This window comes from Tupaia chinensis, unplaced genomic scaffold (genome assembly GCF_000334495.1).
Source record: "Tupaia chinensis unplaced genomic scaffold, TupChi_1.0 Scaffold000354_1, whole genome shotgun sequence".
NCBI classification, from domain to species: domain Eukaryota; kingdom Metazoa; phylum Chordata; class Mammalia; order Scandentia; family Tupaiidae; genus Tupaia; species Tupaia belangeri.
In genome coordinates, this window is record NW_006159849.1 from 542,484 (window position 1) to 567,610 (window position 25,127).

Genomic DNA, 25,127 nt, shown 5'->3' on the forward strand with positions numbered 1-25,127 from the left:
CTAATGGTAAGAGTTGTTATATTTGTTTTAAAACTATAGATCTTTTTATATTCCCACAGGGTACTAGACCCTAATCCTCGACTTGCTTAGTTCTAGGTTTCTCACTTCCTTGTGAAAATCTGATTATTGAAATATATTTTTATATGCACTTGCCTACACATCCATGTTTACAGATCTGAGAAGAGTACTTTCTTAAAGGAAAGCCCCTTTGTTTCCCTGTGGTTCTCTTAAGTTCCACTTTTTCTCTCCCACCCTCTCTCCCTCAGATCTTCAATTTAAATGATAGAATCTTCATTATTCTTTGGTATTGTCTGAAAAGAAACTACTGAGTGAGAGACAGTATATCTTTTCAATAGGGTTCTGACAGTGTTGCAATGATAACACAACTGGACTCACATGGAAAGTTTCAGGTTCTCATCTTGAAGCCTATTTTCACACACCCAGGGCATAATGTGTTCTATATGTAATATGTGCCCTTGATCCAGGCTGGCTGAGGCTGAGGATGGATCATAGTGTGAAGAGTCTGTTGGGCACCTGTCTCTCTCTCTCTGTTTCTCTCTGTCTCATGAAAGAGGAAAATGAATAAACTTTGAAAAATATTTTTGCAATCAATTATTTTTAAGAAATAAAATTATTTTAATTTGTTCATCATGCAGGATTGAAAAGAATACTGTTAAACACAGAAGTTACCAAAAAAAAAAAAAAAAAAAGAATGAGCATGGGGGTTGTAGATATTTCAAGTAACTTTCTTCACAGGTATGTTAAACCGGGAGTGTTTATGTGAAACAATAGACGGCAATAAAAGAGACATGCTTGTATACTATGGAAGAAAATAAATAATACTTTATTAAATTAAGGCCAGTACAAATAGAATAAAATATAAAATTAGAGATTGTCTCTGCCTATGTCATTTATAGTAAAACACAAAAGGGATAAAGTGCCTTAAAAATCCAACACAACAAGAACGAATGCTTAAAGTGCCTTAATAAATTCAACACCACGAGGTGTTAAGACGTAGAGGTGTAGTGAATAGACTCAATGTCTTGGTTAACCAGAAGCCTTCCTGTACTTCACACAAAGGACATTGTCACACAAATTACTGTACAAGTGAACAAACAATCAGGTAACAAAAAAAAAGGAATTCTGTTGGAGATTCTGTTTCTTTAGCCTGATGTGTTCAGCAAAGTAAAGAAGATTTTCCTTGTCACTGATCCCAGCAAATGACCAAGAAGAAAAACTCGGACCTCCTGAGAGGACTTCAGAATGTCAAAGTCTCTGGAAAGTGACGTCTTTAAAGGCTTGTGTAGTGAAGATAGCTGGTGGCATTCAAGGGTCAAGCCCAGCAAATAGGCCTTTTCTGCCACAAATGAGGGATTAAGGCAATAAGCATTCAAGATACACCACTGGAATTTCCAGAAAGAACATGTAATTCTTCAAGTACAGCATCAAAGAGAGGTTTATACTTAAGAGAAAACAGATAGAAAGTGCCAGACATGACTCTTCACACAGTTAATAATAAGGTTGCCCTTTAGAACTAGACTGGCTCTGTGTACACCAGAGAACATTAAGAAATGTTTAAGTATACCCAACTCTCTCTGAACACATCAAACAGCCACCTAGAGTGTCCCCACACACTGGCAACATTTCTAGACTTTCCTTTGCACACCATCATTCTCCTCCAACACATTATGCTATGACACAGCACTAAGTTATAATAATAATTTTTTTATCAATTTCCTCATTATACTATGAATTCCCTAAGAGAAATTACTTTTTCTTGCTAACATCTATAGACTCAATACTTAGCAAAGTGATCACTATGTGAAGAACTTAATAGATTTTGAAAGACTAAGTCCCTTAAAGTAAAACAGTACAGCTGTAAATTGTATTCTCCATCTGAGCTCTGCTATGTATTTAATAGCTTAAGCAAGTTTAATTTCTCTGCTTCCTTAGATGCTAAAATGGGTATAAAAATAATGGTTACCAGTACAGGATGGTTAAAGGGATGAAAGTAGATTATGTGAGTAGGGTACCATATACTTACTGGGTCATAGGAAAAGTCAAGACATATTCCATTTTTCTATGCAAAAGTGTGTCCTGACTTTTCTGATGACCCAATAGTTATAAAGGTGATATTTAAATGAAACAGATGTTGCAAAAGAGACTTGAGGTCTGAGAATAAGATCATTCCTATCAACAGAAGTACCAACAGGTTAAATAGGATAAGATCCTATAAAAATCAATGGTTTGTTTTCTATGCTTCCTATTTTTACCAGTAGTTATGAAGGGTACCAAGCACCTCACAAACACTATAGTTTTTTTTCCCCCACCTAACTTGTTTGAATGTTTCCTCACAAATGGTGAAAAATACTAATGTACAGATAAGGAACAGTCATAATGTACCCAACATTATAAATATAGAATAATAAATTTAAAACGTTTTTCTGGTTTAAAAAATAAAATCTGGTAGTCAATGCAACCCATCATGTCTCTGCATTCCTGGTGGTGGTGTCCTGTATCCATTTTTCTAGATCCTCCACGTCTGGCTTGTCTTCCTTTCATCTGCTCAATCAAAGGTCTAGGGAGTCCCCCAAGGTCACCCCAATTTCCTCTATCAAAGCCACCTTGGACCATGCTCCAGCCAGCACAGTAGCCATCTCTGTCACCACCATGACCACCTCTGAACATTCCACTGGGACTACTGTGTCCATGAGGTTTCCTCTGCCTCCCCTATGCCATTAGGACTGCCTTTGCCATGATAATTACCTAGGGGTAGAAGGTGGCAGGAGAAAGCCTTCAGCCTTCTGGGCCTTAATACTGGTTGCATTCTGTTCTCCAAGAATAGTTCCAGTTTTCACCACCTGGGTTGGGACACTGCTAGTTTCAGCTTGGTGCTGGATATTTCTTCTCTTAGAAACCTTGGGGTCCTCTTAGAGGAAAACCCCCTCTGTCTCCTCTATGGCCTCACATGACCCCTTGGGCAACCTGGACTTCCATGAAGTGGTGGTGCCCCCAAAGGGTGGCATTCTACTCCATGTGCTATTCATTAAAGGTTTCTTCTGAGACAGAGAGACTTTAAGTTTGGTCCTTTGAAAATCTCTCCCATCAAACCACTCCACAGCATCCTTGGCAACGAGTGGCGTCTTCAGTGGACTTCATCACATACTTCATTACCCACACATTTGTGCTTTCCTGTTTCCTTGTCCAAGTAAATATGGATCATGGGTTACCCAGTTTTCCTGCTCATTATAACCACTCCATACTGCTTAAAGAAGTCTGGCAAATCATCTAGAGTCACATTGTTATTTAATCCTTGCACATAAATTGCACAATCATTAGAGTCTTCATCCAGATCTATAGGCAAGCCTAGACCAAGATCTGATCGTTCATCCATGGGTACACTAGGCTTATTGAAGCCACCTTGCTCTCCAGCACTGCCCATTCCACCGTATCCTCCTCCCTACCCATCTCTGCTCATGTCTCCACAATCAATCCCCCTCTGCTCTTGCCCAAGTTTTCAGGGCTTCTCTTGTTCTGGTTCTCTGCTGGTCCAAAAAAATCTTCCAGACTACAGTCCATAAACACCCATGCTACTAGGGTGGTCCTGTTGGAATGAACTCTGCTGCCTGAAGTTGTTGTTCTGTTGGCTATATTGACTGTAGGAAATAGTTTGGGAGTGAGTAACCAGTGAAAGGCTACTGCCCATAGCTGCTTTGTTGAGTATTGCTACTCTGCTGTTCACAGCTGCTCAGTTGCCCATAGGAGTTCTGCTGCGAGTAATTACTAGTCGGCTGTGTAGAGGAATAGCTGGTAGGAAGATAGGATAGAGGTGTGGTGGTGAGTGGCTGCACGGGGTAGTTCTCAGGTATCTGGAGATAACTAGTTGTTTTGTCCATATCCTAGGTTGGGCTGATTGAAAACTCCTGTGCTAGATTGACATTTACCAGTCTCAGGAGGCTTGTTATCATCTTTTAGTCTTGCAGGTATGGTGGCTGCAGGATACTGTCCACAGGCCCTAAGCAGGCTGAGTGCCATTTGCTGACTGAGCTAAGGAGGCCTGGGTAGTGGTGGTATCATAAGTGCCAGTGCTATATTCCCGGACAGGCTGGCTATCACCTGCGGGGCAGCTGTAATAGTATAACCAGTAGGAGGCTGTCCATAAGAAGTTGCAAAAGTGGTCTGCCATAGGTTGCAGAGATCTGAGCCTAGGTATAGCTGACATCAGTGGGCTGTCCATAGGTTCCACAGCTTTGTTGCCCATATGTCTGGGTGGACTGTGCACGTCCTTGAGTAAACTGGGTGCTTTAAGCACTGTAGCCCTGCTGGCTGCAACTTGGCTGTTGTTACTATGACCTGTGGATGCCATTTTATCTCCTTCCTCTCTGAGCTCTCAACATCTGTTTCCCTCTCACTTTCTCTCTAGGTACCGCACTGCCACAAATTCTAAAGGTTTTAAGATGTGAACAAGTCTTTGAAGGCAAGTCTAATTTGGTAACAAAGTTTTAACATCTATTGCAATGTATCTTTAAAAGCAATTATTCACAACCACACTCACATGACAAGATCTCTTAGACTCTATAAATAAATAAAAACAACTCATACTTAAATATTTAACACTTGCACTCTCAGACACACAGAAGACAACTGGAAATACTGAGTGGAGGAAAAAGGCACTTCTCAAGAACTGACCATTAGATCAGGGATTCTCAACCCGCTTTTCTAGGATGAGCGACGGATGATTTGCTTGGAGGCTCAGAAGTATTCTTTCTCCCTTTCACATGCATTGACAAGTCTCTTGGTCATTTTGATGTACCAAGGTTTCCTTGTGGGTTCCCTTTCCTATCCATCTTTCTTTGTGCTCCTCTTTTTCCTTTCCCAGGTTCTGTTTTCAGACTTTTAAAATCCTATATTATCTGCATCCTATGGGCCCATTCATTCTGGTGATGCTTAGCCCTGATGAACTCCCAAACCACAGGCTGAGAATCCCTACTTGAAGATCAGAAATTTCAATGCTAGATTATGTCTCCTCGGACTGCATATCTGAAAAGTAATAACAGTATATTAATTTCACAGAGGAGACATTTGGAAAAAAGTAACAAAAACTAATAGGAAACAATTCATATTCACTAGATAATACAATAAATGTATAGTAAGACAAAGAGGCAGATTATGTTTGTGCCCAAATACTCTTATAATAGAAAGGATGATGAACCACCCTGGTTTGTCCAGGACTGTCCTGGCTTTAAGTGGAAAGTTTGAAATCCTAAGAAACTTCTCATCCTGAGTGAATTGGGAGAGCTGGCTCCCTATGATGACTCGAACAACATTTACTCATTAGCTTTATAACACAAATGAATGCTGTGGCCCACCTCATGAAATCTGTTTAAGCCTGTCCAAGTTGACTAGACTACTTTAAACTTGGGCTCATTGTTAAGTCTGGTTTCTAATGACATTAAGAATTAGAAATCTTGGGACCAACAGATGGCATAATGGTTACATTGCTGGACTCCCATGTAGTTGACCACACTTCAAGTTCTAGACCTGGCGGATTAAAACTCAAGCCAGGTACATGTGCGCCCAATATCCCCAAAAGAGGATGGAGGAGAAGGGATTGTGGTGTGGACATTCCCCATGGGGGATTTTTCACTCTCTGTCTCCGTCTCTCTGGCGAGCACACATGCCCTATAGCAACAATCTCTCTAAAAAAAGAATTAGAAATCTTAATATAACTTTTTTCTTAGGTCAGTCACCTGGGGGAGGTTTTTCTGTGCTTAACAGATGTAGATATTTGTAGCAAAATGGATTTAAGCAGATAGCTTAAAAGGTAAGTTCCATGATCATGAAATTCTTACCATTTTGTTTCTTTGAGTTTGTATTTTGGATGCCACAGTTCTCCACATCCATCATTCTCACTTGAGAAAGAGAAAATTTTTAGATTTTCATATAGCACAACTACATATCCCACACGGTATCTTGAATTTAAATTATAGCTTCCTATAAAACATGCTTAATCCCTTGCAAAGTATGGTGGACTTCTTTCTTCCACTGGTCCCAACACTGAAGATTTATTAATTTAATAGTTTAGGAAACATTCTTTTGCTCCTAAAATTTTCTTTAGCAGTATTTACTAAGTAGATCATACTTTGGGGGTACTCTACTGGTTTTCTTTTGTTTTCTGAGAGATTTTCACTATAAGGTATGTGCACTTACCAGAGAGACACAGAGAGACAGGGAGACAGAAAATGAGAAATCACCCTCCAGGGGAACAGCCACGCCACAATCCCTTCTCCTTCATTCTCTTCTTGGGATCTTGGGCACCCACGCACACGCGCATGGTGTGAGTTTTAAGGTGCTGATTCTGGGACTCAAACTGTGTTTGACTCATGTGGGAGTCTAGTGATGTGTCCATTATTGTCATCTGCTAGTCCTGGTTTTCTAGCCATTTCTCATTAATGCCAGCTAGTCTTTTTTTCCCCTCAGGGAAATATGCAAATACAAGTTTGCAACAATCATTCCTTATGCAAATCAATTCCATCTCAGAATATCACTGTCATTGAAACTTGATCCTTATATTCTGGCTAACTATCTCAGTTCTAAATATTCAGAAACTATTCTTTGAAAACAACTGACCTCTACTCCCTTTTTATACTACTTTCCCAGATCCACCCACGCTCATCAGGGCTGGCGGGGAATTTCTTAACAACTATTGGAATTCCCTTCCATATTCTACTTCCCTATTTGACATCAGACAACTTTATATGCACACAATCATTGGATCTCTCGGTGTACTTCTCAAAGTATTGGGGGAAATATTTAGTCTGAGTCATCCTAAAACAGGAGGAAATTATTTAAATATACTATACTAACTTTCCTGTTCCCATAGGAAAGTAGAGAAATAACACATGAAAATTACTTCTAAAACTACATAAAACCCTCTACAAGAAATCTTGCAAAATCTTCTGGAGTGAAAATATCACATCTCCACAGAAAGAACTACTTTTATTATTTAGGATGCCCAGAAAGCAGCTCAATATAACTGTGTAGCTAATGCAAAATACAAATTCACCTGAAATCAGCAGGTATTTTAGCTTTTCTCTTTTGTAAATCTGTGGATATTTTACATGATGGGAAGAAATCCTATAACATTAAGTCTTCTTTAATTTCTATATATACCCATTCTCTCACCCCTCATCCCTGTATACCTGATCTTCATCCGGCAACCCTATTCAGCTTCACTATAACTGTGATTGAACACTGAAAATGTCTTTGTGCCATTTTGCAAAGGTAAGTCAGATTTCCCTGCAGTCATGGTCCAACTCCCACTCCCTCAGAAATGTTATTACCAGTGTTTATTGCCATGCACCAATGGAAGAAATGCTGCAGAACAGCAAAATGAGCAGGACTGAAGGAAGAGGGGTACACATGTTCATACCATGGTATGGGTAAAACCAGCTTTGCATAATTGAAAGTGGACCCCAGGAGGGAGGGCTAATAGGAAGGCAGCGTAGTACATAGTCAGTGTTTCCCAGTGGGCAGAACATTCTGTTACACGCACTGTCCTGCACATGATTAGCATCCATGGTTCTGCCTACTAACTGCCATTGTGACAATAACTCCTTTACATACTTCCCCACATCCCCAGCAGAGATGATAACAATAAATACCATTTTTTCTAAGACAGAAGACATTTGCCAGTGTTACACTAATGACCAATAGGACAGCTCCCAAAAATGCCAAGTGAATCCTCTTATGGGTAAATACTTCGGATGGTCCTGAAAAATAAGACAAAAGAAACTGACTAAAGTTAACTTTTTGATGGGAAGGGGTCAGGAGAATAATTATCTTTGCAGGTTAATCCACTCCAGATTGTCTTTTCTTTTTGATTGACTTTTCAGTCTTTTGTTCATTTTCTCTCAAGTGCCTGTAGTTTTCTGTCAATATCTGGTAGAGTATGGGACAGTAGGAAGTGCTTCTTCTCAAAATACTTCTGAGTTTATGATAATATCATGCTCACCCATCTCTCTCTCTCTCTCTCTTTTTTTTTTTTTTTGGAGAGGTTTTTGCTATAGGGTGCGTGCTCTCACCAGAAAGCCAGAGAGAGACAGAGAGATAGAAAGTGAGAAATCACCTTCCAGAGGGGATGGCCATACCGCAATCCCTTCTCCTCCATTCTCCTCTCAGGATCTTGGGCACTCACACACACGTGCCTGGCGTGAGTTTAAGCCACTGGGTCTGGGACTTGAACTGCAGTCAGTTACATAGGAGTTCAGTGACATAACCATTATGCTAACTGCTGGTCCCATGCTCACCCATCTCTTGTCCCCTACTGCTCTAAGCACCTTACCAAACTCTGTCTTCTGCTCCACCTACTTTTAGAGGGTAATAAGACAAAAAAATAGTTGAATCTTTGCAGGTAAAAAAATCTTAAATCACTGTCATATACTATTGCTCCTTTTATCCATCCAATAACCTTACCTGATAGGTTATAACCCTTCAGAGAAAGTGAAGCACAGGAAAGTCTACAATCTAGACCAGCCCACATAACCTCAGGACCTATACACTGAGCAGACTGTCTTTCTTTCTATATTTCCTTCTTTTTATTTATTTATATTTTAAGATTTGCTAGCGGGTGCATGCACTTGCCAGAAATGGATAGAAGTTGAGAAAAGAAAATAAATTGAAGAAGAAATAGAAAGAAGAAAACTGAGAAAGTCTCTGTACCCTGGATAAGGTTCACACTACAATTCCTTCTTCTCTTACAATTCCTTCTCCTCTGTTTCTCCCTCCTTTCAGGATTCTGGGTATGCATACACACATGCAGGGAGTGTTTTTCAAGCTGTTGGGTCCAGGATTCAGCAGTCGGCCATGTGGGATATAGATACCTTACTTACCATGCCGTGAGCTGCTCCCCCTTTAACATTTTATTTAATTGGAAGAGGATGTGTACATTTGCCAGAGAGAAACAGAGAGACAAGAGAAGGGGTAAGAAAGCATTCCCCAATGGGGTGCTATCATGCCCTAATCCCTTCCTTCTCCTTCACTTCTGTTTCTTTTCAGGATTTGGGCATGCATGCACACACATCTGGTGTGATTTTCAAGCTGTTGGACCAGGATTTGAACCATGGTTGGTCATGTGGGGGTCTCATTCCCCTAACCACAAGGGTAAATATTATAGATTATCTCTGAGGAGGCTCCTGAGAGAAAGTATTTCTCACATTTGGAATAAGGTAGAAAAGTACATTGAATTTTCTCCCTGTTATATAAACCCAAGGAAGAATGTGCTCTGAAACACTAGGATTTGGATTCCTGAATCATGGCCTGAGTTAAGTATTCTTCTCAGATATTCTTCAGTCTCCTCACCTACAAGTGCATTTCCTACATAGAAATCAACTGCCTATTTTCTTATCTGTTCCCTAGAGAGTGTGAACTGTGTCTTTTCATCTAAGAGCACATAGTTCCTAATGCAACGTCTGGTGCGTAGGGCCTATTCAATAAATATTTGCTGATGTTATGCTGAGTAGCAATATGACTTCAATAAATAGGGTTGAAGAAACAGGATGCATTTTGTAAACATAATGTTATGCATTCAATTAATATTTTTTTCTTTTTTTGGAGAGGTTTTTGCTATAGGGCGCGTGCAGTCGCCAGACAGACAGAGAGAGACAGAGAGACAGAAAGCGAGAAATCACCCCCCATGGGGGATGGCCACGCCACAATCCCTTCTCCTCCATTCTCCTCTCGGGATATTGGGCACGCATGCACACACGCCCAATGTGAGTTTAAGCCACCGGGTCTGGGACTCAAACCGCGGTCGACTACGTTAGCGACATAGCCATTACGCTAACTGCTGGTCTCTGCATTCAATTATTTAACAAACACTGAATGACTATGATCATCAGGCATAACCAGAGTTATTATGGGATGACATTGAGCACCTTTTAATGGACACATTCAAAATATTACCTGGAATGATCAATTCAGCTGTGCTGTTTGTCTCAAGATCTGATCCATGAAAAGTGCAGTAGAAAATCTCACCAGCTGTTGTGTTGATTCTCAATGTGCTGGTAACATTGAAAAATAACTCCTCCCTCTCAGAATTGGTAGTGGTTGTCTTGCTACTCAGGATCTGGTGGTCACTGTTTGTCCAGATGACTTCAGCCTTGGGGTAACCCTCAGCTTCACATGTTAGTTCATATTCAGAGGTGATAGAGTCCATGGAAATTCTTTTGTTAATTTTGTGGTACGGAGCTATAATACATGATGAGCAAAAAGAAGTCAGAGCTCTTGCATAGCACAGATATAGATGTGTGGCTTGGTGCTGGTTACATTAAAAGAGTATTAACACAGGCTGGTTCTTGGAGAAGTAAGCCTAATGTTCAGATGTCTCAGCAATGGAGAGCACCTGCTAGTTCTGCCTCAACTCTTCTGTTCAAACTTGGGCCAAGTTTGGGCATAAAGGAACAGCTATTTTGCTTATTGGGAACAAACTAAATGTACAGACTAATTAAAAGAGAATTGTCATCTTTAAACAAGCAGTTTCCTATCCAAAATTTTAATTAAACTAAGCATATTACAAAATGAACAACCAATTAAAAAGTTTTCCACAAAGAAACTGGGGTTTGGAGATGATACTAATAATTCAAGCACAAGTCAAAATGGCAGAAGTTTTTTTTTTTTAATCAACTGCTTTATAAAACAATAACTTGGACTAGTCTCATAGCATGTAGTTGAGTGCTATACAGAGGGAGCTGGATCCCATATAATTTGAATCCCACCTCAGTGGCTTGAAAAACATACCAGGCACGTACACATATGCCCAGGAACCTGATAGAATGGAAAGATGAGGAGATAGGATTTTGGCATAACTGGACCCTGTTGGGGTAGGAAGTGCTTTCTCTCTCTCTCTTCCTCTCATAAACCCTCAGGCAAAAAAACAAAAACAAAACATTAAGTACTTCATTAGGTCTGACAAAGTGTTTGCTAAAAAAACCCTCAAGATTATTGAGATCAGCCACTTTTGTTAATGAATTTCACCTAACATATTAACTAATGATAGTGGAGCATTACAAATTAGCAAGACATTGCTTATTAAATTTTTACTTCAACCTTTTAGAATGTCTATTTTTTCACTTTTAGAATGAGAAGTTTGAACCCTCTGAAATCAGTGATATTCAACCTCTTGAGTCCTTCAAAAGTGGGGCAAAAAAAAAAAAAGTGTATGAGATAACCTATAAATTAGCATGAGATACCTGATGGGGTGGGTAATTAAAACTTTTGGAAACTGGATTAGGGTTAGGATTAGGTTTAGCTGCCTAATCCCATTTAGGTCCTGAAAACATAAGTGGACATTTCCTTTTCCCTGCTATGAGATTTGGTGATTAAGAAAAAAAACTAAAAAAAATAAATAAATAAATAAATAAAAATTGCCAGAGGGCAAATGTACTCACCAGAGGGAAACAGAGAAAAAGGGAGAGGGAGAAAGCACCAATGGACTGCATGCTCACACTGCAGTCCCTTCTCTTCCATTTCTGTATCCTGCTGGGATTTTGGGCTCTGTGCCAGGTGTTTTTCAAGCTGCCAGGCCAGGATTCAAACCATGGTCAGCCATGTGGGGTCTGGTTCCCTTTACTACCAGGCTATGGGGCAGGCCCAGGAAAAATATTTTCAATTGGAAGTAAGATGCTTGAGGATCTGGTATTTAAACTAACAACTGTCAAAAGTACAATAATACCCAAGTGATAATGAAAATTAAGTTGATCCAAAACTAAGTATTTTGAGTTTCAGTTTTGATATGCTTCATCTTTAAAATCCCATGGTGAGTAAACTCCCTATGGGGAAGCTGTTTTACCACACATTTTGCAGTGATGGGAAGAGAAGACTAACAGCATGACTGTGAAATCATTTGCATATGGAGTGACTCAGGAGTTCTACTTCTTTGAGTTGAAAAGCAAGCCAGCCACTGAGTTTCCATTTGTGCAATTGAAGCTTAGTGGCTGACTTGTTCTTAGTGCAGTAAATGGAGACCCTTGGTATATAGATCAACACCCAAAAATCACTGCATGCAAATAACAAGATGTAACAGGAGCTAGGATGTCAATTTACTAGTTTATAATAAAAAATGGAATGATCAAACAAGTCAGATGCTCAACCTTAGTTCCTTCATCAAGTAGCCCTGTATGGAAACACCAGCATCAGAAGGTATCCTATTGTGTCCAATGAACCATGGAAAAGGAAATTGCAGATCCACAAGGGACAATAAGGAGCCTTGATGAAGAAAATCTACCTCACTACTAGGACAGATGTCCCCTTTCTACATACTCCTTATATGCTGAGAGACTTTCTCTGGAAGCAGAAACTTATACTCTATGCTTTCTTCTAACTGACTGATAAGCCTATGCTCTTCCTCCCCATCCCAGACCTGGCAATGCTGGTTGCCCATGGGGCTAAGGCATGATCATTTCTGTAATGCCTTGGAACACAGTAGATGCCTGATATTTGCTGATGAACTGAAGACAAACTGAACATATAAATCACCACATCTCAAGCTTTCTTTCCTGAGTATCACTGTTCTGGAGAAGCATATGGCAAAATACACTGAAAATTAAATCTGCTCCGTAAGATAAATGACACTTCTTGGACAACAGAAGCATTAACTGAGGCAGAATCAGACACCTAGTACTATATCACAAAAGTGATGCTTTTCTCCAAATTCCTATATACTTTCATTTTTGAGTTTATAAATCAGTGATTCCTTATAAATGTGAAATTTTTCTATTTATGTTATTAACTTTCAGTAGGATGGAAATATCAAAGCAAATAATAAATAATATTGATGGAAAAAATTCTAGCCAAATATTAAAAGGCCATGATGTAAACCAAAGAAGCAGGCCACTAATTTCAAAACTATAACAAAGAGGGCAGATTTTAGCTCAGTATTAGGAAGTAAGTTCAAAAGGTTATGACGGGAAGTTCAAATGACAGGGATTGCCACTATGGAAGTATATAAGCAGAACATCTTTTGGGGAATTTCTCTTCTTTATTGGAATTTGGGTTAGCTTTCTTGTGCCTTGAATCCTTGCAGCTTCGATTCTATGAAACTCAAGTGAAAGCAGAGATAGTCAGTGAAGGTGTTTTTCTTTACTTAGCTAACCCAAAACTTTGAACTCAAGTGACCTGGTGAAGTAATTTTGGGGTCAGTACCTAGGAACCAACATTCATAGTTCCTCTTCAATGCTTGAAGATAACATTGGTATAGAGTTTCAAGATGGCTGTAGGCACAATGAGCATATCCTACACTGTCTCTCAGGAAGAATGATTTCCTTTAGACTTAGAACTATTTTTGCCTTTCATAGATTGAGTTCAAGTCTTTTAAAATATGAATCTACAATGAGGTTCATTTTTAATATACTTATTTGGGTAATTTAAAGAGGTTCAAAGGAGGGAAGATGCAACAGACCTAGTACAATAAAAAAATAGTAGTTGAATAAAATTTTCTGGAGGGACACACAACAGTGCTTACTATCTCTGCATGCCATGGAAAATGGTGATGAAGAGACAAGGAACACTTTTGTAATTTATCCTATTCACCTGTATAATATCTGAACTATTTGTAAGTACATGTATTATTTTTATAATAATACAAAAATAAAAACCAGGAATCCATTGTTTGGAAAACTGAATATACTATAGAACATGACTCTGTGTTGCTTGGTCTTATATCTCCAGTGATTGTTGAATAGGAAATGCTCAAGAAATGCTCACTGGAACAGTGTGTGAATGAATGAATGAATGGACTGCTGTTTTGTGGGAAAATAAGTCTAGACTTCCAAGAATGAAAATTTTCAATACTTAGGATATATTTTTGGTAAAGGTCAGACCTCTTTATCTATAATAATTCTTACCAGTCACTTTCAAAGTAATCCGTTTGTAGTCCGCACCACCATAGCTGATCATGCAGCAGTAAACACCTGCATCCTGCAATTTCACATCTGTGATCTGAAGTGCCGCATTTCCCTTGGGAAGCTGATCCTTTAATAGCCGGGTCCTCCGACTGTAGCTACTGTGCTGAACCTTCAGGTCTTCCTTCCCATTCACAAGCTGAATAATGTTCTTACCCTGCATTTCCCAGTAGACAACTAATGAATGCAGGTCTAACTGTTTTTCTACTGGGAATTCACATTCAAGTGTTACATTGCTGCCATACTCTACCACATACAGGTCCTTAGGAACTGTGATAGTAAATGCTGAAAAGAAAGAGGACCAGTCTTCAGAGGATGCACAAATTTTAAATGTTTACAAAATGGGGTCAGGGTTTACAATCACTTTATTTGGTCTGTTATGTGATAATTATTCAAGGACTTTCCTAAAATACGTATTTTATCTAGTGAGCTTGAAACATGTCTTGGGATGCTATATTATATCCTTGAGTTAGAATAATAAAATTAGCTAAACATGTTTTAACACAATTCATAGACATATATTACTGTAGAAATATTACATAGTGATGGAGTACTTAAACCTAGGGAGGCTTGGTTACCTGTAACATCTCCAGAATGGACACCTTTGCCACCTACATAGTCTTAATAGTAGATTCGAATAGTCTTCTTTCCTTACTGCCATAAATTTTAAGTTCTTTTTCCAGAGGTACATGGTTATGGAGATTTAAGGAACTCAGGATGATGCCAATCTTATGTCACCCTGAAATATTCCATGTACATTCTTCCCTCAGATATTCTCATCAGGAAAAAGCAGATCTCAGGTGACAGTGCAACACTGACAGAATGATTCTAGCCTTCTTTGAAACAAATAAATCAAAGGATACATTTCAGTCATTCCCCCAGATATTTTTTATAGTTCTCTCTGCAAAATGGGTATCTGGTTAATTTTGGTTCTTTCTGCCTATATTCTCTTTATGCAATAACATTATTTATGTAATGAAGGAAAAACAGAATGTTCTTTGTATCCAAAAATTACATCCATTTAACATTATTATTTTAGTTTTTAAACTCATGGGTAAAATATTTAAAATATAGAGCCTAAATGAAAGGATTTGGTGTCTTACCATTCAGCAAATGAGAGTAGGCCATAAATGTAAAGACATTAATTATCCTCATCTTTCTGGAATGACCTAATTATGGAAAACACAAGAAAAAGACTGCTTTACTTAATGATTGAACACAGTATAACAGTATGGGACTTGGCAGTTTTAACTAAAATACTCTTCAGATAATCAGCCAATGACTGATTTGTAAATGTGGAAATGCAGCTGGGAATTTGCAAGTTCAATAACCTTTACTGAATATCTTAGATCTGTATAATGCCTAGTAAAATAAAAGTTATCATAATAAAAATGATAATTTAAAAATTTAGTTATAGGCTCTTAAAAAGCATAAATACTGAAAAGAGCTTAGAAGAAAATGTCTCATCAAAATCCTCTCGACTATTTCATAGATTTTCTGTAATATATCTAGAAATCCAAAACTACCCTATGCAAAATTTCAAAGCAAAAGAATCTGACTTCCACTTCTGCCTTTCAATGCTTTTTCCCTTTATAGTTAAATATTTTCATCCTATCCTTTATCTATTCAAGAATTCCACTTTACTAAAACAATCATGCCAATTCTCCTCAGATTCCATCCTTTGAAATCTATTTTACCTCTTACTTATTTCAAATGATAAATCATATTCCCTCAATAAACTGACTCCACTAGTAGCAGGGGGGAATGGAAGAAAAGAAAATTGGATTTGACCCATTTACAATAAAATATGACTTCCAGACCCTCTTTCAGAGGAATATGCCTACTTTCTATGTTCACCTTGCTATTGTGCTTGAAATTTTATTAATTCTTTTATTTAGCAAACATTAATTGAGCACCTTTTCTGTGCCCGGCACTATTTTAGGTACTGAGAATAAGAAAGTGAGAAGGAAAAAGGTTATTCTCCTTTTGGAGTTTATATTCAAGTAGAGGCACAAAAGAAATTTTGTACTGTATTTCAGCCAATTTATTTAACATTTTCTCTCTCTTGTGTTATACATGTGTATTTGCACACTTTGATTAGAAAGTCAGTTTTCCCTCTTTGCAACCCTACAATCTCTCTCTCTCTATTTATAACTTGCAAATAATCAACTAATTCATTATATATTATACACACATAAACACACACACACACATACACAAACACAGTCATGTACCACTTAACAATAAGGATACATTCTAAGAAAAGCATTATTAGGCAGTTTCATCATTGTGTGAAAGATAGCATGTACTCACAGAAATCTAGATGGTTTAGCCTACTACATACAGCAGCAGGCTGTATGGTATAGCCTATTGCTAATAGGTTAAATACCTGTATAGCATGTTACTGGACTGAATACTGTAGGCCATTATAACACAATGGTAAAAACTTGTGTATTTAAACATAGAAAAGGTACAGTAAAAATGTGGTTTAAAGGATAAAAATTGGGGCTGACCATATCATGTGGTGGATACTACATGGCTTTCTTTCCACAGTTCAAATCCCAGCTGCAGTAGCTTGAAAAACATACTGGGTAAGTGTGTGTGGATGCCCCAAATCCTGACAGGATATTGAAACGGAGGATAAATTACTGAGGCACTGACCATGCCCCATTGGGAGTTTTCCCTCTCTCTTTTTTTCTCTCTCTCTCTTGCATGCATGCATGCACTTGCATGAGTGCATGCACCCTCTGCTAATTCTGAAGAAAGAAAGGAAAAAAAAATACATCTGTCTAGGGTATTTACCATGAATGGAACCTGTAGAACTAGAAGTTGCTCTGTGTGAGTCAGTGAGTAAGTGAACGAATGTGAAGAAAATTACTGTAAACCATGGTAGACTTTTTAAACACTGTACACTTAGGCTAAACTAAATTTATATTAAAAAAAAAAAAAAACCTTTTCTCTGGGTCAGCCTTTGGTGTGGCAGTCACAGCAGCTGGATCCCACATAGCCAATTGTGTGGTTCAAGTCCCAGACCCAGTATTTGAGAAACATACCATGTGCATGGGTGTGTGTGCCCAAAATCCTGAAAGGAGGGTGAGAAAGAGGAGAAAAAATTACAATATGGACCATTCTCAATGGGGGGCGGGTGCTTTCTCACATTCCATCTCTCTCTTTCTTTCTCTCTCTGGTGAGCACATGCACTCTCTGGCATTCAATAATAAATTAACCATAGTTTAGGGGCCAGCAGGTGGCATACTCATTAAGGCCCTGGACTCCCTCTTGGTCAAGGGCAGTTGGAGTCCTAGACTTGTGACTTGAAAATCATGTCATACACATGTGTGTCCGTGCCCAAATTCCTGAGAGGAGAATAGAGAAGGGATTGTGGTGTGGCCATTCCCCTGGGGGATGATTCCTGACTTTCCCTCTCACTGTCTCTCTCTCTCTCTGGCATTGCATACATGCCCTAGGGCAAAATCCTTTAAAAAAAAAAATTAACCTTAGCTTATGGTAACTTTTTTACTTTGTAAACTTTCTAACTTTTTCAAACTTTTGAATCTTTTATAATAGTACTAAACTGAAAACACACATGTACACTATATGAAAATATTTCCTATTGTCCTTATCCTATAAGCTTTTTCTATCAAAAATTTAAAACTCAGAGTCAGCATTATCAATATCACTGTCCTCCACCTCCACACATCTTGTTCCACTGGAAGGGCCATGAGGAACAAAACATGAGATTAAATCAAGCATGAGGAAAAATTAGCAATTAAGTGATGTGTTAAACAAAAGATGTATGAAGCTGCTATTGGCATAACACAGCATATTATTTTAAAAATTATTTATTTATTCTATTTTATTAGGTATTATTATTTTTAATTTGCTATACAGCATGTGCACTTACCAGAGAGATGAGACAGAAAGAGAGAGAGAAAGTAAGAAAGTAAGCCGCCAGGTCCAAGACTCGAACCGCAGTTGACCACCTTAACCACCTTAACCTTAGCGCCTTAACTACCACGCCACTTGTTGGCCCCAGAGCATATTGTTTTACAGTAAGCTTAAAAAAAAAAAAAAGCAGAAGGAATACAAATTAAAATAAAGGGGAACCAGCAGTTAGCGTAATGGCTATGTCGCTGGACTCCCACATAGTCAACCGCGGTTCGTGTCCTGAACCCGGTGGCTTAAAACTCATGCCGGGCGCGTGTGTGTGCGTGCCCAAGATCCCGAGAGGAGAATGGAGGAGAAGGGACTGCGGCAGGACCACGCTTCCTGGGGGGTAATTTCTCGCTTTCTGTCTCTATGTCTTTCTCTGTCTGTCTGGCGAGCGCACGCACCCTATAGCGAAAACCTCTCCAAAATAAATAAATAAATAAAGCAATCAATTCCTGGCCCACTCTGAAAAGTGGATAGTGGTGCATGCCTACAGTCCAGGTACACTAGGGACTAAGGCAGTAGGATCATGAGCTCACAGCCAGGTGAGCAACATAGCAAGACACTTTGTGAAAGACCAAGGTGTGATGGTGCATGCCTGTGGTCCTAGCTACTCAAGAGCTGAGGCAGGAAGATTTCAACACAGCAAGACCCTATCTAAAACACCACACTCACACAACACACATACAATCAACATACCAGAAAAACATAGCGTAGTAAATATATTAATCAGTAACATGGTCACTTATTATCATTATCAAGTATTATATACTGTACATAATTTTATGTGCTATACTTTTCTGTGAATGCTATACTTTCTTTTTTTTTTTGGAGGTTTTCGCTATAGGGTGCGTGCGCTCGCCAGACAGAGAGAGACAGAAAGACAGAAAGCGAGAAATCACCCCCCAGGGGGGATGGCCACACCGCAATCCCTTCTCCTCCATTCTCCTCTCAGGATCTTGGGTACGCACACACATGTGCCCGGCATGAGTTTTAAGCCACCGGGTCCAGGATGCGAACCGCAGTAGACTATGTGGGAGTCCAGCAACACAGTCATTACGCTAACTGCTATACTTTTATACAGCTGATGCACAGTAGGTTTGGACCAGCATGAACACAAACACTTGAGTAATGTGTTGCACTACAATATTTCAATGACTATGATGTCACTAGGTGATAGAAATTTTTCAACTTCATTATAATCTTAAGGGACCACCATTGTATATGTGATTCATCATCAATCACAATGTTGTAATGCAGCACATGTTCATGTAGGTCAGAGAATTAATGCTCCTACTATATAAATAGCTCTTCAAAATCAATAAGCAAACTAACTATACATAACCCCAGAGGAAAATGAACAAAAGGTCATAAAATACAGTTCAGAGAATAAGAAATATAAATGGCATGTAAACAAAAAAGGATGCTCAATATCACTAATAAAAAATAATATATTTATGATATGCAATATCATTTTTTACTTACAGCTTGGCCAAAATTATACAGATTCCTACATTTAGTGTTTGTGAGGATATGGAGAAATGGCTTTCCTATTCATTATCTTATTAGGAATATGAAGTTGTATAAACTTTTTGGAGGCAATTTGGTAATCTCTATTAAAAATTTAAATGTGCTTGTCATATAATTTTCAATCTTTCTACTAGAAATCTGTCCTATAAGAAAAAAAAGAAAACAAACCATATGCATATAACAATATATGTAAAGGGATGACATTGCTAATAGTAACCCCAAACTGAGAATGCCTTAGATAGCTTAAATAAATAAAATTTAGTATAGTCATACATACAATATCATTAATAACATAATTCAGGACATGTACATGTATATGTATTGATTTTGCAAAGATATATAAAAGTTGCAGAACAGGATATGTAGCAGATACATACTTTTCATTAAAAAAATAGAAGTGTTTGTGATTTTAGATATAGGAAATACCCAAGATGCTGACTGATTACCTATAGGAGTGAAATTAGAGGGAGGACAGGAAGGTTTCACCCCTTTATAGTTTTTAAAAGGAAGAAATAAAGAGAAAAAGAGAGATGACATTGTTAGTTACGTACATAGAAAATGTACACATTTTCAAATAAATGAATGTACATGTTTTCAAATAAATGAATATGTACACATTTTCTATGTACACATTTTCAAATAAATGAATATATATATATATTTTTTTTTTTGGAGAGATTTTCACTGTAGGGTGTGTGCGCTCGCCAGACAGACAGAGAGAGACATAGAGACAGAAAGTGAGAAATCACCCCCCAGGGGGGATGGTCACGCCGCAATCCCTTCTCCTCCATTCTCCTCTCGGGATCTTGGGCACGCACACACACGCGCCCGGCGTGAGTTTTAAGCCACTGGGTCCGGGACACGAACCGCGGTCGACTACGTGGGAGTCCAGCGACATAGCCATTACGCTAACTGCTGGTTCCCAAATAAATGAATATTTTTTATCAGGAAAAAATTTAATGAATCATTTCATCTTGCCAAGCTGCAGAGTGTTTAGCAGACCGAGTGTTGTAATGAAAAGAACCCCAGAAATGGAGTCCAAAAATGTGAACTGAGGCAGAATAATTTGTACATTTTTGGTTTCTTCATCAGAAAAGTAATATAACCACATTATAGAAAATGAGAAAAGAAGGGGAAATCACTCACCATTCCCCCACTCTCACCCAGGGATCATTTGGTAACACTTGGAAACATTTTTGTGTTGCCCAAATCAAATTGGAGGGGAGGGCTGCTCTTGGCATCTACGTTTAGAAATCAGGAATGTTTCTAAACACCCTACATTGCACAGTTGTAGATCAGGTATTTAAGCAAAAACAATGTCTGGCCTAAAATGTCAACACTGTCAAGGCTGAGAAATCCTGTGCCCACTGTGAGCATTTCAGTACATGTTTTTTCTTTCTTTTTCTCTGTCCATCTTTTAAAAAATAATTATAAACTTATCATACATTTAATACTCATTTTTTGGGGAGAAGTTTTTTGCTATAGGGTGTGTACGTTCGCCAGAAAGACAGAGTGAGACAGAGAAACAGAAAGTGAGAAATCCCCCCCCGGGGGGGGGATGGCCACGCCGCAATCCCTTCTCTTCCATTCTCCTCTCGAGATCTTGGGCATGGATGCACATGCGCCCGGCGTGAGTTTAAGCCACTAGGTCCAGGACTTGAACCGTGGTCAACTACATGGGAGTCCAGCAACATAGCTATTATGCCAACTGCTAGTCCCAATACTCATTTTTAAAATGTAAAACTATGACATAAATATTTCCATTTTACTGCATAATATTCATAAGCATCTGATTTAATGGCTCCATAATTAATTCCACTATTGTTAGGTATGAGATTATGACCAATCTTAAAAATATCTTACAGATGTATTACAGCAAATATTTGCTGAGTGCCTCCTATGCGGCAGGCCCCAAATTAGATAAGCACTGAGGACAGAGCTTCCTAAAAAGAATTACTGATAAAGGGGGAAGGAACATTTTCCCAGTTCTTCACACATGCTAATAATTGGTACCATTACATTGCATGTTCATCCAGAACTGGTTATTACTTCCATTCTTTTTCCTAGTTTGATCATTGAAAAGTACCACTTGAATTTTTCATGATTTGTTCATTATTTAGTTCTTTTGCAAATTTTGTCTGATTATGTTTGTATTCAGTTGCTGGTTTCTTTTCAACCTACCTGACCCTTCATGTTTGTTTTTTAAAAAGCATTTATCTATTCACTTGTTATTATTTTCAAGCTGCTGGGTCTGGAACTTGAACAGCAATCAACCACGTGGGAATCCAGTACCTTAGCCACCACACTACTTGCTGCCCCATAACCCTTCATGTTTAAAAGACATACACAAAAGGGGCCGATGAAATGAGATAATTCCTGCTAGTTTTGGGTGCACAATTTTACTTTTCTCCTTTCCATCTCCCTACACAGAGGGAATAGAGATGAAATTGAGGCTAGTCAGGACAGAAGTTGTTAGAATGAGGGTTGTAGCATCTATTTGACTGTACTTTCCTTGGCATAGAGTTGACTATAACACAATTATAAAATATTAATATGATATTATAAGCACAAGCATACTTACTGTGCAGAAAAAGTCTTGATATCCCTAATTCTAAGCAAAGCAACATTGGGCAAAACAGATGGACATTAAATTCACTCATGAGTTATGCCTAATTATGCCAGCATTTATAGCATACTGGAGTTCTTAATCTTTAATACTTTTGGTTAAAAACTTTAGAGGTAATAAAGTACTAGAAGGTACAAGAAAGTGATGGATTAGATCTGATATTTACCTAATTTCTCATCATAACCCCTCCTGTAAGGCCCTGTTCCATTAACATGCAATTGTCATTAGTGGGAAAAGTAAATGTGGAGCACAGAGACCAAGTAAATGAACCTCACATCAAAATAGCTGATCTAAGGGAAGAACACTAACATCTTCTATAGGTAAACTATAACCCTATATGAATTCTCAGACAAAACCAGACAAAGAGCACTGAAATGTGAACTGGGGAAGAAGTGATGGCTCATTCAGGATGGGGAAGTGGGTTTGTCCCTGAGAAAGCCCAGTATAGTAGTATGTAACCAATAGTACTTATCTGTAGAGGGTAGGATGGATAGGCGGGAGACAGAGAAATCCTTTCTCAAAAGTAGGGATAAGGATTAACAGAGTTGATCTGTTAAATAGCTATTAAGTTATCAAATTCTACTAAACTCTTCTAAAGTCTATGCCTAACTCCTTCCCTTTAATCACACAAGATACTCTTTTTACATTTTCCAAGTGTGGCTGCAAATCCTCCTATTTCTGTGGCTTCATTGAATATCACACTCTAACTGCTGTCATGTAGCCAGTTTTCATCTAAAGGCCTTTAAAATATTCAGATGTTTTGATTACGAGTTTATCCGAAGAAAATATTAATCAGTATTCCAGAGAATTATACACAATTGTGTTTAGTGAAAGGCTAAGATAGCGTAAATAACCTTTATGTCCAGCAATGAGCAGTTAACTTCATTTGACTACTAAAAAACAGCAATTTAGAAAAAAAAGTTAGGGGGCCAGGAGATTGCATAGTGGTTACATTGCTGGACACCCCTGTGGCCAACAGAGGTTCAAATCCTGGACACAGTGGCTTGAAAATCACACCTGTGCATGCACATGCCCAAGATCCCAGGAGGATAATGAAGAAGAAGGGATTACTGTTTGGCCATCCACCCCCCATCCCCCCGCACTCCCCCCAGGAGATTTCTCACTTTCCCTCTACTATCTTTGTGTTTCTCTCTCCCGCAGAATGCATGCACCCTATGGCAAAAATCTTTTTTTTTAAAAAATGTTAGAAACGCTATTTCTTTCAGAGAAAATTGTCTAGTTTGTTTTTGTTTACAAACAACAAAGTATAATAATGATACTTATTAGAGAAAACCCCAAACTTAATTGTGACATGGGCCAAGGTCAATTAATCTAAGAAAAATTTTAATATTCTTAACTTCTGATAAGAATTTTCCACACTTCAGGACTCCTTCAGCCTCTGAAGTAGATAAAGCAAAGATCTTAAGTTCTAGAGCCCTGGATCTTGGGGCAGGAAGGGACCCTAGAAAATGCTGCAGGTGGGATCACTTAGCTAGAATCAACGCCAGTAAGAGCGTGAGATGCACTAGGACCCAGGGGTCGACCTCCAGCCTAGGAAATTCTCTTTAAACCCAGTCACCAACTTTAGGACCTTATTCGCACACACTCAGCCATGTATAACATTAAGCAAACTGAATTGTGCCTGCCAAAATATTGCCTGTTCTTTTTAATACTCACGAGGAACTGACTCTACTGTCCCCAAACAATCGCGCTTCCCCTTTCCCATCTCACCTCTTAATCCCAAAGAAAGAAGAGACCCATCGGTTTTTAAAGTGTCGAGGGAGCCTGGCAGAGCAGCAAGCCTGGGGGCACCGATCCTTACCTACTAGTGGAGAGACTCACAGCCGGCGCGGAGACTTGGGATGCTGCGCGGGGGACTGGAAGCCAAGGGAAGGCGTGTCACTCTGATAAAGACCTCGCGGGCGCCTGTCGGAGGCCTCGCCCACCTCTGACCCACAGTCCCTCCCCAGGAAATTCCTTGGTGGAAGTTCACGCTGCTGCTCAATTTTTCAGTTATGGAAGGAAGCAGATTAAAACTTCTAAGATAAACGTTTATACTAGGTACACAAAAGCGAAAGTGAATCCTACTATTCTAGTTTTCCCGTAAGTAAGAATGTCATCAAGCAGCATTTCTGGGCCAACCAGAAATGGGTAGGGACAGATGCTGGTTAAAACCTCTGGATCCCACAGTGGCTTGAGAAACACGCCAGAGGGTGTGCTTAAGTAACCCAAATTCTGACGGGAGGGAGAAATGGAGGTGAAGGGACAGCAGTGACTATTCCCCATGAAGGTGCTTTCTCGCCTTCTCTCTCTCTCTCTCTGTCTTGCTCTTCAGGCTCCACCCTCACCCCTACCCCTGGGAGGACAGCGCCCTCTGGCAAGTTTTTAAAAAAATAAAATCTTGGGGACCAGCAGTTAGCATAATGGCTATGTCGCTGGACTCCCATGTAGTCGACCGCGGTTCGCGTCCCGGACCCTGTGGCTTAAAACTCACGCCGGGCGCGTGTGCGTGCGTGCCCAAGATCCCGAAAGGAGAATGGAGGAGAAGGGATTGCGGCGTGGTCATCCCCCCTGGGGGTGATTTTCTCGCTTTCTATCTCTCTGTCTCTGTCTGTCTGGTGAGCAAACGAGCCCCGTAGCAAAAAAAAAAAAAAAAAAAAAAAAAAAAAAAGAGAGAGAGAAAGAAAAAAAAATCTTGGAGGATTATAAATGATTCACATCTGGTATATTTTAAACAAAGGTTTAAAACAAACTAACATCTGAAGTCACCAAGATTTTAGACCTTAATTTTACCTTTGGAATCTGACACCTTAAAAATTCTGCCACCAGATTGTTCCCTTTTCTGATAAAAGCCTTTTCTAGATGACCAAACATCTTGACATAACTTGATATGACTCTACCACATACAAGTGTTAAACAACAGGCCCATCTGGCTTTGGTTTCTATTCTAGGAAGTAGGTGTGTGTATAATAGAAACTGTATTTTTAAACCGTGGATTTTATGATTTCCTCAAAATTCCTCGACATAATGAAACTTCAATTGCTTTGTCATTGAAAGAACTTCCCATCCTGGGTTACCCTTTC

The 25,127-nt window shown here is 39.0% G+C and overlaps 1 protein-coding gene and 1 pseudogene across 3 annotated transcripts; both read right to left on the reverse strand.

The window, feature by feature from the left end:
* Positions 1-828: 828 nt before the first annotated feature.
* LOC102500450 (RNA-binding protein EWS-like) lies at positions 829-4,366 on the reverse strand (annotated as a pseudogene).
* CD274 (CD274 molecule) lies at positions 2,979-24,113 on the reverse strand. 3 transcript variants are annotated; one of them, XM_006152418.3, is made up of 7 exons: positions 23,867-24,112; positions 15,062-15,127; positions 13,902-14,243; positions 9,964-10,248; positions 7,665-7,772; positions 5,853-5,912; positions 2,979-5,040 (listed from the first exon to the last, which is right to left on the reverse strand). In XM_006152418.3, exons 2-7 carry the CDS (start codon positions 15,111-15,113, stop codon positions 5,018-5,020), a joined length of 870 nt encoding a protein of 289 aa, XP_006152480.1. In that variant the 5' UTR covers positions 15,114-15,127; positions 23,867-24,112; the 3' UTR covers positions 2,979-5,017. The 3 variants fall into 3 exon arrangements, with proteins under 3 accessions (XP_006152480.1, XP_014444808.1, XP_014444807.1); XM_014589322.2 differs by lacking the exon at positions 5,853-5,912 and having other exon boundaries at positions 23,867-24,113; XM_014589321.2 differs by lacking the exons at positions 2,979-5,040; positions 5,853-5,912 and having other exon boundaries at positions 6,355-7,772; positions 23,867-24,113.
* Positions 24,114-25,127: the final 1,014 nt, after the last annotated feature.